The sequence below is a fragment of the Leucoraja erinacea genome, chromosome 26 (assembly GCF_028641065.1).
Source record: "Leucoraja erinacea ecotype New England chromosome 26, Leri_hhj_1, whole genome shotgun sequence".
Lineage (NCBI taxonomy): Eukaryota > Metazoa > Chordata > Chondrichthyes > Rajiformes > Rajidae > Leucoraja > Leucoraja erinaceus.
In genome coordinates, this window is record NC_073402.1 from 9,864,065 (window position 1) to 9,880,186 (window position 16,122).

The 16,122-nt window shown below is 46.4% G+C and overlaps 2 protein-coding genes across 2 annotated transcripts; one reads left to right on the forward strand and one right to left on the reverse strand.

Moving 5' to 3' along the window:
• Positions 1-5,727: 5,727 nt before the first annotated feature.
• LOC129709649 (protein NYNRIN-like) lies at positions 5,728-11,135 on the reverse strand. The gene is made up of 2 exons (XM_055656132.1): positions 11,015-11,135; positions 5,728-10,717 (listed from the first exon to the last, which is right to left on the reverse strand). The coding sequence occupies exon 2, from the start codon at positions 7,794-7,796 to the stop codon at positions 6,741-6,743; it is 1,056 nt and encodes a 351-aa protein (XP_055512107.1). The 5' UTR covers positions 7,797-10,717; positions 11,015-11,135; the 3' UTR covers positions 5,728-6,740.
• Positions 11,136-11,354: 219 nt separating this feature from the next.
• On the forward strand, positions 11,355-12,821 carry LOC129709650 (C-reactive protein-like). The gene has a single exon (XM_055656133.1). It carries the CDS (start codon positions 11,397-11,399, stop codon positions 12,006-12,008), a length of 612 nt encoding a protein of 203 aa, XP_055512108.1. The 5' UTR covers positions 11,355-11,396; the 3' UTR covers positions 12,009-12,821.
• Positions 12,822-16,122: the final 3,301 nt, after the last annotated feature.

Here is a 16,122-nt window from a genome sequence, read left to right on the forward strand (position 1 = left end):
CCGCTCCAACCCCAGAGGAACCCGCTCCCCGTAGGGGCAGAAGCTGATGTGTGCAAGGTAGTCTTGTTCTTGGGGTGGCGGATGAGGGGGCGCAGCTCGGGCTGTGGGCGAACTGCCACTTGTCGCCGTAGCGGCCCATCGTGGAGCGGATTAGTCAGTGTCACATCATTAGTTCCAAAAACGTGACACTGGATTAAAACAGAAATTATGTCTGAAGCCAGAGGAATTGTTAGAAATTTTCCAAGAAAGACTGTTACAAAAACGGAGGTAGAAACTGAATGAACTTTATTGTGAGAGAGACACAGAGCCCAAGTGTCTGTGGGAGTCCTCTCTGAGCTAATGCTGAAAACCATCTCTTTTATACATTGATTTAGACAAAAAAGCATCCAGACAAATGGTAATGAACAAGGACATTCAGGATTCAAAGGACATACATTTAGCTGTGGAAAGTTACACCGGAGCAAGATTAGCCGTTCTGCAAGTTCTGTGATAGACTCTTAATCTCTTGACTGAGACCTGTCAATTACTGTGCCCTAGGCAGTTTTGGTAAACAATCTTGTGCAGACACAGATAGAATACACAAGGAAATAGTTACATCAATTTTTCCATCATTTTCCTCCTCTTTATACAAATTTACTGAATTATAATCTAAAACAAATTTATGTCCTTCAAATGTATGTTTCTTCACAGAACCACAAGTTCTCTCGACTTTCTGTAGTTCGATCATTCGTGAGGGTTCAATCAGTCAGGAATGTTTCTCTCAAGTCAATTTCATAGCATTGTCTCTCTTCTGCTTTGGTTGGTATTAGTTCGTATAACAGTCATTTTCTTAGTCAGTTTCTGCACTAACACGTTTCAATCAGTCACTGGGCGAGTCCTCTCACACAGGGGATGATGCAGCAGCCCAGGCAGACCAGTACCCCTGCAGACCAGTACCCCAGGAAGTGACGACTACTGAATTCTCAGCCAATTCCTCTGCCAGTGAAGTGAGTCCAGCCAGGGCCCTGGAGACCGACCCATCAGGTGCGGTATTATTGGGAATAAAGGCACAACAAGATGATCCGAACATTACACATACTCCTCCCTTGTCTGCTAGTAGCATGTCCAAGGACATTCTATTCTGCCAGGCCATTAGACTGGTCTGATCTAGTTGTTCGGCTAACCCTTTCACAGCATCTCATGTATAATAGTGAGATTAAACGAGTACTTACCAGTACGAAGTTTGATCTGTATTTTATGAGGAGTTACGATGAGGGATTACGTGAAGAACCCACCCAGCGCGCAGGCGCGGCATACTTCCAAGCAGCGGTGTGGAATCACAGATAGACACAAATTGAAGTAAAGATAGTAAAGATTAATGAGACATCAGTCCGAGTTTGATCTATACAATGAGGGTGGGAGCGGAGGGCACGTAATCCCTCATCGTAACTCCTCATAAAATACAGATCAAACTTTGTACTGGTAAGTACTCGTTTAACCTCACTATTTTACTTCGGAGTCACGTGAGTGACTACGTGAAGACTTCAAAGGTCTGTGATTTCAAACCGTGTAACAGTTTTATCACTCACTGCCGAAAGATCATCGAGGGAGGAAGTGGTAGCTAAAGACCAACAAGTTTGTTAGTTTTAAAAAACAAATGTTTATTAAGAACAACAAAAAATAGCTCCCCTGGTCTTTAAATCATAAATTTGCGGTTTCTAAAATTCTCTCCGCAAAGACGTCCCTCTGCATCAGCGGTTTACGGTAGAATTTTTGGAATGTCGATTCCCTTGACCATCCCGCTGCACTGAGGATGTGGTCTAGGGGAACCTGCATCCGATCCGCCGCTGACGTGGACGCTGCCCTGGTTGAATGGGATTTAAAAACATCTGTGTTAATCCCTGCCATATTAAGGACCTGTTTCAACCATCTGGATATTGTCTGGCTGGTAACCCGTCCAAAAGGCTTTTTATGGCTGACCCATAAGGCTTTCTCTCCCCCTCTAAGAGTTTGGGTTGTGTCTATATAATTATAAAGGTGGGTCACCACACACAGCCTAGGTTCTGGAGGGTATGCCCGGAAGATCAACTAATGTACCTGGTCTGCTCTGTTTGACCAACCCCGGCATGGTAAACGTAATGGTATCTGGGGTGGTCACCATGTGGTTCAGATTTAACTGATGCAGCGACTGAACCCTCTGAGCTGAGACAAGCGCCATGAGCATGAGGGTCTTATAAGTGGACTGTTCCAGGCTCAGGGATCCCACCGGAGGCCAACCTCGAAGGTGTGACAATACTACACTTACATCCCACATATGGGTGTATCTAGGTGTAGGGGGTTTGGTGTTATAGATCCCTTTAAGGAGTTTGATAACCAGAGGGTGGGATCCCACACTATGCTGTCCTATGGGCATAAGGTATGCGGACAGGGCGCTCCGAGCTGTATTGATGGCACTGTAGCTCATCTTTAGGTCATGGTGCAGGTGGGCCAGGAACTCCAGCACATCCGAGATCGAAGCCGTCTTGTAGGATGTCCCTGCTTCCAGACAGTACTGTTCCCATTTCCTGATGTAGGTCAGGTACTGTTTTTTGGTGGAAACTCGCAGGGATGCCGACATGGTGGTGATTGTTCTCTCTGATAACCCCAATCCCCGGTAAGGTCTGTTCAGAATCTGGAAACCAGGAGGTTCAATTTTTGGTGGCATGGATGACTAATGCCAGTTACCGGGTGAGTCAATAATTGGGGGTGGTTGTGAAGGACCATAGGTGTCTCTACCACCATGTCGTGGAACATTGGGAACCATGGTTGGGTAGGCCAGTCGGGCACGACCAGAATGCCGGAGGCTGAGTCTGCCTGAATTTTCTGGAGTACCCGACTGATGAGGCAGAAGGGAGGGAAAGCATAGAAAAAGAAATTTCCCCAATCCAGCGTGAAGGCATCTACCGCTGCTGCCTCTGGGTCTGGTTCCCAAGCCACATACATGGGTAGTTGGTGATTTAGTCTAGACGCAAACAAATCTATATCTGGCGTTCCATATTGCTTGACAATTCTAGCAAATAGTTTTGGGTCCAACATCCATTCGATGTTGTCATTGAATTTTCGTGACCTGGTGTCCGCCACTAAATTTAGCTTGCCTGGTAAATAGGCAGCTGATAGCCAAATATGTGTCTCGACACACCATTGCCAGATTATAGCAGTTAATTTGTCGCATGATACTGATTTTATGCCACCCATGTGCTGGATATAAGATACCGCCGTAGTGTTGTCGATCATAATCCTAACATGCACATGCCGCATATCAGATGTATATGCTTTTAGCCCATAAAAGGCGGCGAGGATTTCCAAGAAGTTAATGCCCAGTGATTGTAGTAGCGATGCCTCTGAGTTAGTCCATCTGCCACCTGTGCTGTCTATGGAGTTAGTGGCTCCCCAGCCTAAAGCACTGGCATCCGTTGTAATGGTTATGTTAGGATTGGTTACGGTGATAGGACTGTGACTGTGCCAAATATTATCAACCCACCACTGAAGTTCTGATTTGGCTTCAGTGGGTAACTCCATTTTGCGGTCATAATGCCCCCTATTAAGACGTAATGCATGAGTCCTTGCTCTTTGCAAATTTTGATAATGCAAGGGCCCATGTTGGGCAGCCGGGAATGCTGCTACTATAGAGCCAATAACTCTGGCTACGTGCCGTATCCTTGGTTGCGGTGTAGCAATTAAATGGTTACAAGCTTCGATGAGTGAAACTTTTTTGTCTCTGGGCAGAGTGACAGTCATATGGACAGTGTCAATAGTGAAGCCTAGGTAATCCATGTTAGTAGTAGGCTCCAATATTGATTTATCTGGGTGAAGGATGAATCCCAAAGTTTCAAGGAGTTGTTTAGTGGCTAAAACTCCTGCGACAGCTAGTTCCCTTGTTCTCCCTAATATGAGAACATCATCCAGATAGGCCACCACTAAATGTTTTAGTTCTCTCAATTTTTTCATGGCCACTTTGAGAATTTTTGTAAATAATCTGGGAGCTGTCGTTAAACCATTGGGCAAGGCTTTGTACTGCCATAGCTGGCCCATCCAGATAAATTTCAGATATTTGTAATAATCTCTATGAATGGGTACCAAATAGTAAGCATCCTTGATATCTATGCTTGCCATGTAGTATCCCTTGGAGATCAGTTGTCTGGCAGTGACAAATGTCTCCATTTTGAAATGTTGATACTCAACAGACTGATTAAGTGACGTCAGATCAATAATAATGCGACATCCACCATCTTTTTTGGATTTGAGAAAAATATTTGATACAAATTCTTGCGGCTCGTGTGTGGTCATTTCTATGATGCCTTTAGCCACGAGCCGATCTAGTTCAGCTTGTCCTTCTACCTTCTCAACTGCTGAGGGAAGGAATACCCTTTGGGGCATGTGCTGAACTGGCGGTTCTATGCCTGGTTTGAATTCAATTTTGTATCCACTGATACTGTTGAGTATAAACTTATTGTTAGTAAGGGAGCACCAAACATGCTTGAAGAACCTCAAACGTCCTCCTGTTAATACAACACCCTTTGTCTGTGCATGTTGGCAGGAACCAGACCCACCTACCTCCATGTTTATTTGTGGGGCCGTTTTCGGTAGGTTTGGCCCAAGGTTGTCCGTGTTGGTGCTGCGGTGGGGCGGCGCATCTTCCCACGGCTCCGCCCTGGGCCCCGCTCTAAAAAAGAGCTCTGGGGGTAGTGGGAGGCGGTCACCAGGCTTTCACCAGCTCGGTACCTGCTGGTGGATGCTGAGGCGTGCTGCCAACTGGGTGTCTTCACCCTGCTCGGTCCTGGCGCTGCCCTCATGAGGCCTACAGGTTTTGCCGCCTCTTCCAACTCTTTTAGTTTTTTGGCCAGGTCTGCACCAAATAGCAGCGCCTCCCGTTCGGGCGCTGGGGCTTTGCAGAGGCCTGCGTATTTTGGATTGAGGGCAGGCCTGATGTTATCCCTCCGTAGGCTGTTAAGCTCGTACGTGGTGTTGCACATCAACGCCAGTGCATCCTGCTGGGGTATGGAAAGCTCTTCGTTCCCGACGGACCGAGCAAAGGCGGTGACGGCTGCAGAGTGGAGCTTCAGGACCCGCTGCATTTTTACTTCGTGAGTCCTTATCTGCTGCCCCAGCTGGTTCCATATTTGCCCGTTGACTGTTTTCACCCGCAGCGCCTCGCAATTCTCTGGCGCTGTATAGGTTTCAAGGGCCTGCTGGACGACCTTCTCCAGCAGCGGCTTGTTGGAAAGCCTATTGATGCTGGCCGCCAGTCGAGGTGGTAGTACCATCCCGGTTGTTGGGGGCGCAGCGTACCGACCCACTACACCCAGTAGCTCTTCTTCTAGCACGCCCGGCATACTGATGTTGTCGTCCGCCTGCCCTTGGGATAGGCCAGCCCAGTCCTGGCCTCCCTTACTGCCCTCGAACATAGAGGGTACAGAAGGGTGTGGAGATGGTAAGGAGGAGGCCAAAGCCCGTCCTCCTGGGAGATGCCTAGCCTGCATCTCCTCATCGATCATTTGTTCCAACAGCTGCCTCATGCAGCTGATGCGGGCGTCTCCCCGTTTCGGCGGTGGAGAGCGTTCCCGTTCCTCCGATGAATCGGAGGACACCGGCCGGTCCGTTTTATGGGTAGCCTTCCTCCCTGTGCGGGGCGTTGATATCGGCAGCACAGGGGGCGGCTCGGTGTCGGGTGAGCGGGAGTGTTGAAATGGCTCCTCCGCTACGAGTGGCTGCCGCCCAGCTATGGACCCCTCCTCGGGTGGAGTAGGGCAGGCAGTCCTTCTGGCTGGTCGCTTCCTGGTGGCCATAATTCTCCACCGTTGAGCGACTCTGTAACACAAAAAAGGCACTTACCTGAGGTCTTGACTTTATGCTGCCGCTGGAGAGCCTGGCTCCAGCTGCTGCCGCTGTTGCACTGCTGACGTAATGCCGCGCCTGCGCGCTGGGTGGGTTCTTCACGTAGTCACTCACGTGACTCCGAAGTAAAATTGATAAATCACTGCTGATTATAATATAAGCAATTTATCCAATCTACATTTTTATTAATGGTTGACCACCAGAAGATTACAGACTCAAATCCTGCAGCTATTTGATTGCGTGCCTTAAATTCATCTGGAACCACTCTGGGCACTCCAATTTCATCTATGTAAATGCGTGCATCAAAAGAACCTTTAGCAAGTTCCCATTTCACTCTATTCCCTGTCTCAGATTTCTCCTTCACATCTTTCAGTGTTACGTGAGTAAACGGCATCATCAGCTGTAACGTCAACACACGTCATACCACCCTTCATCTTTCTTCTGGATGGTTCTCACAATTATATACATTTTCCAAGTAGGCTGTGTATTTCCCCATCTTCCCCGGTTACTCCAGCCAGGGTTCGTATGGGTGCAGGACTTTCTTTTTAATGACCATCGCTGGTATTGCTCCATTCCGGTCTCTTTATAGCCTGAGGATTCAGAGTGTTGGAAAACATAGTGCCATTTTGAGCAGGGTGCTAGACAGACATACGCCCCATCCGTTACGTATGCTTTGTCCTTGCAACTGTTAGTTTTATACTGACATGGGTCGATTTCAAAAGTGCAAGTACTTCCTCGGTTCAGGTATATTGTATACTTCGCATATGCTGGTGATTAATGCAATTCCACTCAGAATAATCAGCCCCACTTCATGGTTTCGGAGGTGTAGGTTTCCGATCGTTACTGGACCTGTACAGGCCGTCAGCCGTCGTCGGTCACCCTTTCTCCTACTCTGAAGTTGGGAATTTTACTCTTTTGCAGTGTGTGATATGTACCCACGTTGGCCTTTCGGCAATTCTTACCGCAGTGGGAGTAGTAAGTAGTACTTGATACGGACCTTCCCACTGAGGGCTTGACCACCTTTTTCTTTTGATAATTTTTACGAACACCCAGTCTCCGGGCTTTAATTCCTCCACGAGATCCCCTTCCGCTTGGTCAAGACCTGTTAAACCTTTCAACACACGAGATTTGTTTATTTGCATTTTCTTCATGTACTGTGCTAGGGTACTATCTTCACTTACTGTTTCAGAAAACCTTTGTAGAACAGGGTATTGGAATGGTTTACCATACAATATTTCATACGGGGACATTCCCCTCGTACTCGGCAGCATTCTCATATTTAATAAGACTAATGGGAGACAATCTATCCAGGAAAATCCCGTTTCCTTCCTTAATTTGCTTTTAATAGTTCCATTCGTCCTTTCTACTAACCCTGCAGACTGTGGGTGGTAAGAGAAGTGATGTTTTAATTGTATCTTTAGGGTCACCGTGAGCTTCTCTATTACCTCATTGACAAAATGGCTCCCATTGTCACTATATATTTTCTCTGGTATCCCGAACCTTGGTATGATGTCCCTGAGGAGAGCTTTTGCCACTGTCAATGCATCCGCATTGGCAGAGGGAAAAACTTCAACCCATTGGGAAAATACATCAATAATCACTAAACAATATTTCTTTCCTTGCGAGGGGGTTAATTCAATAAAGTCCATATGTAAATTTTGAAATGGGTACCTTGGTTGTGGGTACTTCCCTTGTTGTTTCTTCATGTTTCCTTGTGGATTGTACCTGGCACATATCTCGCACGTTTCGCAGTACTTCTTTGCATAACTCGTGAACCCATAGGTTTTGAACACCTTCTCGATTAGTTGCACCATTCCTCCTGTTGAGACATGGGTTACCCCATGGCTCATAACACAGGCAAATCGGAATAAGGACTTTGGCAATATCAAGCGTCCATCTTTATATCTCCACAGTCCATCCTCCTGTTTTTCCGCATCATCCATTTTCCATTAGGGTTTGCCTCAAAGTCTTGCTAACAGTACTCTGACATTTGGCACAGGATCAGATGCTAGCTGTAGCAAATGTGGCATTAAATGCTCAGCAAATTGTTCTATTGGGATATAATCATCTTCTATCACTGCCTGGCAGACAAAGACAAAGACAAAGGCTTGACGACCTGATCACTTCACACTGTGGCAAAACCTATCAACAAGTTCACTGATCAAGTCCACCGCTAAAGCAGGAGTTGAAGCCTCATAACATTTTCTGATCATCTCACTCACCAGTCTGTAGGCAATCCATCGGACTGAAGATACCTTATCCGCACAGAGGCTGAGAGATAAGGGGTGCAGATAGTTATACACATCTTTGGGGTTGTACAGTTCCAGCAGCAAAATAAGTTGTTCGGAAAGATCTGCTTTGAAGCGCCAATTCCTGCTGTTATCTGTTACCATTGTAGAAAAGGGTGGTGCAATGTGTGATTGGTCGATATGCACTGTATCAATAACACAGTCTTCCTCAATGATGACTAAAATGTCAGCAGTTAAAGACACATTGCCTTGCTCAACCCTTCTTGGATCAACTGCAGCAGATTCCGTTTGCAACTGTGTTTGATTAAACAGTGACTACAGATTTTTTCTTCCTCAAAGTCAAGATCCAAAGCTAGCAGCGCAGCAGTTAAAATATCCACTTGTGCTTTGACATCTGGGTCATCTATGTGTGGTGGGTATTATACCAATCCACTATCCCATCATAATATATCGGCCTAGCAAAGTTACTGATCAAATCGCTGAGACCAGTACCTATTCCTCACAACACACATTAGATATTGGTTCTTGGAACTGAAGTGGTTTTGTCAAGAACTCCATGTTAGTATGCTCGGTGGCAGACTTTACTATTAATGAATTCTTGGAGTATAGTGTTCCCGGGGGCTCTTCATCTTTTATTATGACAGTTTTACATGCTCCGCTATCGCATAAGAATGTCATCCTTTCCCCATTCACTATTAAACCTATCGTAGGCTTTAGGTAGTCTTGTAAGACATAGAAGATTTCTTCTAGATCCAATATTTGCAGAGGCTCTTTGTCGGCTGGGGGAGTGGGAGTATCTCTGGTTGATTTGTCCCTCCCGCCAGCCTCGATCAGTCAGGATTGGTCATAGCTTCGGGACCTTGAACCCTCCTCGCCTTCTCTTAGTGTAATATGCTTAGCCTGGGGACAATCTCTTTCCGCAGACAAAACATCCCTCCTCCCTTGGGGACCTACTCCCTCTACCTCTGCCTCTCTGGCCTCTCCGCCCCTGATCTCCTTGTTTTACGCGGTAGAATACAGGGATGGTATTTTCGCTTATTTCCCGGCCAGATAAGCGTTCTTTACAATCTTTTTCTGTTTGGTGTTTTCCACCGCATGTACTGCCCAATCTTTTACATCATTGAATGCCTTTGTTTTCCATCCCACCATGTGCTTTTTTATATACAAACTAATCTCGGGTTTTAATCCGTTTAACAGTTCGATTTTAAACTGTTGGGCAAACGGTCCATCATCCACCCACGGGATCGGTACTTCTTGTCCATTATTTGCCTCAAAGACAACCCTAAGTCTGGAGAAATAGTGTAGCACAGGCTCGTCTTTATTTTGTGTACATTCCCTAATTTTATTGTAATCGACTCCTCTCTGGAAGTGCTCTCTTATTCGATTTTCAATAGCTATTCGTCTGTTATGATAATCATTCTGACCTGGTGCCCACTGAAGGGGTGCTCCATTTACAATAGCATTCCAGTCTCCTTCAATTAAACACCAATCACACCCGACAAGACTTCGCAACGCTTGTTCATATTCTACCGCATTTAAACGATAACTTACAACCACGTTTCCAAAGTCCCTCTGCCACTTTGCCAAATTATCTCTAGGATGTGGAATGCCCTCCAGTGCCTTTTTAATATCCTCCATATTCCATGGCCTGTACACATACATTGGCCCCACTGTGCCGGCATTTGGATTAGGCATTGCAATCATAGGATACATTTCAGCCCTGCTTGGTCTTATTATTGACCGTGGAGATTTAGGCTCAAATATAGGACCTGCATGAAGATTAGAAAATGGTACCTGAGTGAGTCATTTTCGGACTTTGCAAACCTGGGTGCAACTGGCCGCTTTCCTTAATGGTTGTTTTTTGTTCCAGTAGGGGGGTTGGAGCTCTTGTTGAGTCCGATCCAACGGTTTCTTACACCGGTGGCAAGGCCGCCCCCTTTTTCTCCGTTGTGTATGGAGGGGGGGCACTCGCCATACCCGGTGATCGGTGGGGGACCTCGTTGTCCCCCTTCTGGAGGAAAGCGTTTGTCGATGGTTCGCTTTTGGTAAGTTGTTCCTTCTCTTTTTCCTTTCCGTCTCTGCGTGATCTGGCTTCCTGAAGCCACAGACGTGCTTCATGGTAGCCCAACTTGTCTTTATCCTTCCTTCTTTTTGTTGCATCTTTGGCAATAGCAGTCATTACAATCATCAACAAGTAACTTACCACTAAAATCATACCTTTCTTTCCACTTGTTTAAGTATCTACAATTACGCTTACTTTGTATAAACATACATTTCTCATCACTTTCATAAGCTTTTGAGTTTGTCGAGCCCATTCTGATTCCCTCCTCGACAATTATGACTGTACTTTTTCCCCGTCAAGTCCAACTTGACTGAATGCCCAAATTTCTTACCTTGGACGACCCTGTTTATCGCCCGAAGAGTCCAACCACTCTTCTCAATTGTCCCCCGACAATTCTTTGGTAACCCCGTTACCCGAGCAGTCCAACTACTCTTTTCCTGTCAAGTCCAACTTGATCTCTGAAGTCCCAGACTTCTTTGGCAACCCAGTCGCTGGAGTGGTCCAACTATTCTCTTCAATTGTCCCCGACAATTCTGTATGCCGTCCCGGGTCTCTGAGGAAGATAACAAAACACAACTCGGCAAAGTCAAAATTACTTAGCTGGGGCCCCACTATCTACGGAACGTGCATCTTTACATCTTTACATCTTCCCCTATGCAGTAATTATTACATTTTTACATATACCAGTTGACATTTTGCCCGTCGAGCCGGGATCGCCTTAACTGAACAATTCATGCTTTATTTCTCGACATATTCTTGACTCTTTTTACTGGTAGTGCTTGCAATGTGCATTTATCTGCACTGTAGGATACTGCATGGATAGTGGCCATTTAGCCCATGATGTCCATACCTGCTCTCTCTGACCATTCCAGAATTTGCCTTTCATTTCCTGACCTACTCTCCTCTGGGGGAGTAGCAACAATGTCCATTTCTATGCAATGATCTGCATCCTGTTAACCCTTGGGATGCAGTAATCTCTGCTTTACTTGCTCTACCAGTTCTGGCTAATTTACCAGAACAATTTCAGCAATGCTGCCTTCCTTGTAAACTAGAAACGGGCTGAAGAGGTTCTGCAGAATGCACTTCTGAAACTCCTGCCCTGTCTCTCAGAATTCAAGAAAAAATCATTTTGCAGAAATCTGCTCTCTAGTTATCCTATGCTCCATCGCCGATGACAAAGGTACAATTTCAAACAGAGATTTAACATTCAAACTTCATATTTTACAGGATTGATGCAGAAATCAGTGATATTCCCAACCAAAACAGCCACCAGCTTCGTCAAGTTGAATGCAGCTGATTTCTCTGATTTGACTGCCTTTACTGTCTGCCTCAGAGCAGCCTCTGAAGAGAAACATAATTACGCTTTGTTCTCCTACGCAGTAAGCGGATCCAACAATGAGCTGCTGATTTGGCAAAAGACTAATGCACAACTTGACCTGTATTTAGGATCTGTTATAACGGGATTTTCACTCCCAAAAATGGATGCCTGGTTGAGACACATCTGTGTGAGCTGGGAGTCTCAAAATGGTGAGATAACAGTCTGGGTCAATGGGGGACGTAGTCTAAGGAAGGTTAGTAGTAAGGGTGGAGTTGTGAAAAATGGTGGCCAGTTTTTTATTGGTCAGGAGCAAGACTCAGTCGGTGGTAAATTTGACATCGAACAATCCTTTGTCGGAGAGATAACTGATGTTAATATGTGGGATCGTGTTCTAAAACCCTATGAGATTGAGTTGATCAGTCAGGGGTGTTACAGTGATGGAGGGAACATCATTGACTGGGGATCAACAACATTTACACAAGAAGGGAAAGTCATAATTAAAGATAATAATGATTGTACACTTTAAATGTTTTGGCTCCAAAAAGCATTTAAATGTGCAGAGGGGTACACAATCTCCTCAAACTACACTAGCTGAATATGACCTTGCTTTGCGATCTTTCCTCTCTAAACCAGATTAGTAGTAGAAGTAATGTTGATTCCAGAATAAAGGGCTGTTTATGTCGGGGTAAGGAACAACTCACTGAGTCCTTCCAGTTTCTCATTCCCCTCACTGACAGGGTAATGGCTTCAAACTCAATACACAAGCGTCTCGGCCATTCTCCGTCACACATTGAGAGAGGGATGGGGAGCGGGGAACCATGGTGATGTCTACATGGATTTGCAGGTTGTAAACCCCAGGGCACTGCCCCACACACTGACCCTTGACTGAAGCACAGGGACTGCTCAGAACAGACGTCCGCCCTCTTTAACCAGACTCCCCTCCTCGTCCATTCTGCTGGAGCCCTTCCTCAAATCCCACTGGGAATAGTTGGGCATCCCAGTTAAAAGATGCAGCGTTACAGAGTGGTGTCCAGGGCATTTGGTGCCATCTCTCTGATACACACATGTAGACAAGAAAGTGTCAGGGGCACGGGGGTGGTGGTGATGGGCAGACACGGACTGTGGGAAAGTCCCTGTGGTGGAGGCTGATCCTGTCTTGATTTAGATTGTGCTGATTGGAATGATTACTGTCTCTCTCTTTATTTAAACTCTTAATTTCACATTGTTTGTTACACCAAGGTTTGGAAAGCTCACAGTGTGTTCTGTGCTTCCAGTGATTGTGATTGAACTGTAACATTGTAGTTTCATCAGCTTAATAAACAAGCATCAAAACAAAAAGAATCTTGTGTGTGAATGACTGTGTTTGTGTAGCCGGGTTCCATGTAATGTTCACTGCACTCAGTGTCCATTACTAAGTCTTAAAAACATCTCTAAATACACCTATAAAATTCTGCACCATTTAAGCCTTTTGCACAAAGTTCAGTAGAATCTTGATCAGCAAGGCAAGTAGGCAATGGAATGGTTAATGGATTTGAATGCAGATAAGTGTGAGGTGTTGCAATTTTAGAATTTGAACCAGGATAGCATCTTCACCATAAATGGAAGAGCCTTTGGGAGTGTTGTCGAGCAGAGGGATCTAGGAGTGCAGGTACATAGTTCCCCTAAAGAAGCATAGTGTGACAGGTAGATTGGGGTAGAGAATAAGACTTTTGGTACATTGGCCTTCATCAATCTGGGTATCGAATGTACAAGTTGGTATGTTATGGCAGGGTGGGACAAGGCATTAGTGAGGCCACATTTGGAGTTTTGTGTTCTGTTTTAGTCACCGTGCTACAGAAGAATGTCATTAAGCTGTAAACTGTGCAGAGAAGATTTACGAGGATGTTTCCGGGACATGTTTAATTTATTGTCACATGTATCAAGGTGCTTTGGCGCTATTCAGTCAGTGAAAAGACTTTGCATGTTTATACATGTTCACAATCAAGCTGCCCACACCTCGGGTGAATGCACACAGTCTTTACCCAGAGTAAGGGTATCAAGACCCATTGGGCATAGGGCAAATGTGAGAGAGGAAATATCTAATAGGAGCTGGAGGAGCAACTTTTTCACTCGGAGGGTGTTGGATGGACAGAACAAGCTGCCAGAGGAAGTGTCTCTATCATGCTGAGGACAGGCACCATCTCTCAGACTGCTCCTCATATCTACCCTTTGACCAGGACCCCACAGTTGAAGACTAGGCCATCACCTTCTCGACTGTTTCTGATTGCATCACCCAGGTTATCTCCCTTGCACAGCGTCCAATCTTATTGATCCCCAGCCCTGCATATCTATCTCTATCCCAATGTCCATAAACAGGACTGCCCTAGCAGACCCATTGTCTCTGCATGCTCCAACCTCACAGAACTTTCTCCCAAATAACTTGATTCCATCCTATTCCCCCATATCCAGGCCCTCTGACCTACATCTGAGACAGCCCACATGCCTTTTAACTCATGAGAAACGTTCAATTTCCAAGCCCCCTTTGCCTCATCTCTATCACAGATGCCCAGTCTCTTTACACCTCCATCCCTCACCAGGAAGGTGCCCACGCACTCCCGTGCTTCCTTGAACAGAGACGCAATCAATTTCCATCTACAAACACTCTTCTCCACCTGACGGAATTTGTTCTCACCCTCAATTTCATGTTCAACTCCTTTCACTATCTCCACGTTAAAGATGTAGCCATGGGCACTCACATCGGCCCCAGCTATGCCTGCCTTTTTGTGGGTTACGTTGAATATTTCTTGTTCAAACATGCCATGGCACCATCCTCCAACTCTTTCTCCACTACATCGGGGTTACCTCTTCCACCCATGTGGAATTTGTTGATTTCATTAAGTCACATCTCTATATGTTTTAACAAGTACTGGGGTGACTCAATGGGAAAGACAGCATCTTTGGAGAACTGGTTCATAAGTTTTAAGATGTTTTTGAACAGGGGTAAGCCTGCACCTTGGAAGGAGGTACTAAGTTAGATTAAGGTAAATGATTAAACAGGAGGTAGAATAAGTATTTAAGAAGGAACTGCAGATGCTGGAAAATCGAATGTACACAAAAATGCTGGAGAAACTCAGCAGGTGCAGCAACATCTATTGAGCGAAGGAAATAGGCAAAGTTTCGGACCGAAACCCTTCTTCAGACTGAAGGGGAGAAGAAAGGAAGGAGGAGGAGGAGGAGCCCGAGGGCTGAGGGAGAGATAGGATGGGAAGGGGACAACAAAGGCTAACAAAATTTGGAGAATTCAATGTTCATGCCACCAGGATGCAGACTCCCCAAGCGGAATATGAGGTGGTGTTCCTCCAATTTCCGGTGGTGCTCACTCTGGCCATGGAGGAGACCCAGGACAGAGAGGTCGGATACGGAATGGGAGGAGGAGTTGAAGTGCTGAAGGTCAGGTTGGTTAATGCGGACCGAGATGAGGTGTTGGTCTCACCGATGTAGATCAGCTGACATCTAGAGCAGCGGATGCAATAGATAAGGTTGGAGGAGATGCAGGTGAACCTCTGTTGCACCTGGAACGACTGCTTGGGTCCTTGAATGGAGTCAGGGGGGAGGTAAAGCGACAAGTGTAGCATCTCTTGCGGTTGCAAGGGAAAGTGCCCGGGGAGGGGGTGGTATGGGAGGGAAGGGAAGAATTGACAAGGGAGTTACAGAGGGAGCGTTCTTTGTGGATAACAGACATGGGGGGAGATGGGAAGATGTGGGGAGTGGTGAGGTCACATTGCAGGAGACAAAACTGACGGAGGTTTACTTGTTGTATGTGTCGGCTAGTGGGGTGAAAGGTGAGGACTAGGGGGACTTTGTGGGGGGATGGGGAGAGTGCGAGTGGGGGGATGGGGAGAGTGAGCAGTGTTACGGGGTATGGAAGAGACCCTGGTGCGAGCCTCATCAATGGTGGGGGAGGGTAACACCCGTTCCCTGAAGAATGAGGACATTTCAGATGCCCTGGTGTGGAATGCTTCATCCTGGGAGCAGATGCGGCGTAGACGGAGGAATTGGGAATAGGGGATGGAGTCCTTACAGGAAGCAGGGTGGGAGGAAGTGTAGTCCAGATAGCCATGGGAGTCAGTGGGTTTATAGTGGATGTCGGTCAGAGGTCTATCACCTGCGATGGAGATAGTGAGGTCAAGGAATGGTAGGGAAGTGTTGGAAAGGGTCCAGGTGTATTTGAATGCTTGATGGAAGTTGGTGGTGAAGTGGTTGAAGTCAGTCAGTTGTGTGTGGGTGCAGGAGGTGGCACGAAAACAGTCGTCGATGTAGCGGAGGTAGAGGTCGGGATGGGGCCCTGGTACATCTCGAAGAAGGATTGTTCGATGTACCCGACAAAAAGGCAGGCGTAGCTGGGGCCCATGCACGTGCCCAAAGCTACGCCTTGTATTTGGATGAAATGGGAGGAGTCAAATGAGAAGTTATTGAGCGTAAGGACCAGCTCCGCTAGGCGGAGGAGAGTGTCAGTGGCCGGGTATAGGTTGCTTCACCGGTCAAGGAAGGACCAGAGGGCTTTGAGCCCATCCTGGTGGGGGATGGAGGTGCAGAATGACTGGACGTCCATGGTGAAGATGAGAGGATGAGGGCCTAATGAATGGAATGCGCAGAGATGA

Coding starts and splice junctions, on each gene's coding strand:
- LOC129709649 (XM_055656132.1), bottom strand. CDS start 7,796: ATGGATGATGCGGAAAAACAGGAGGATGGACTGTGGAGATATAAAGAT.
- LOC129709650 (XM_055656133.1), top strand. CDS start 11,397: ATGCAGAAATCAGTGATATTCCCAACCAAAACAGCCACCAGCTTCGTC.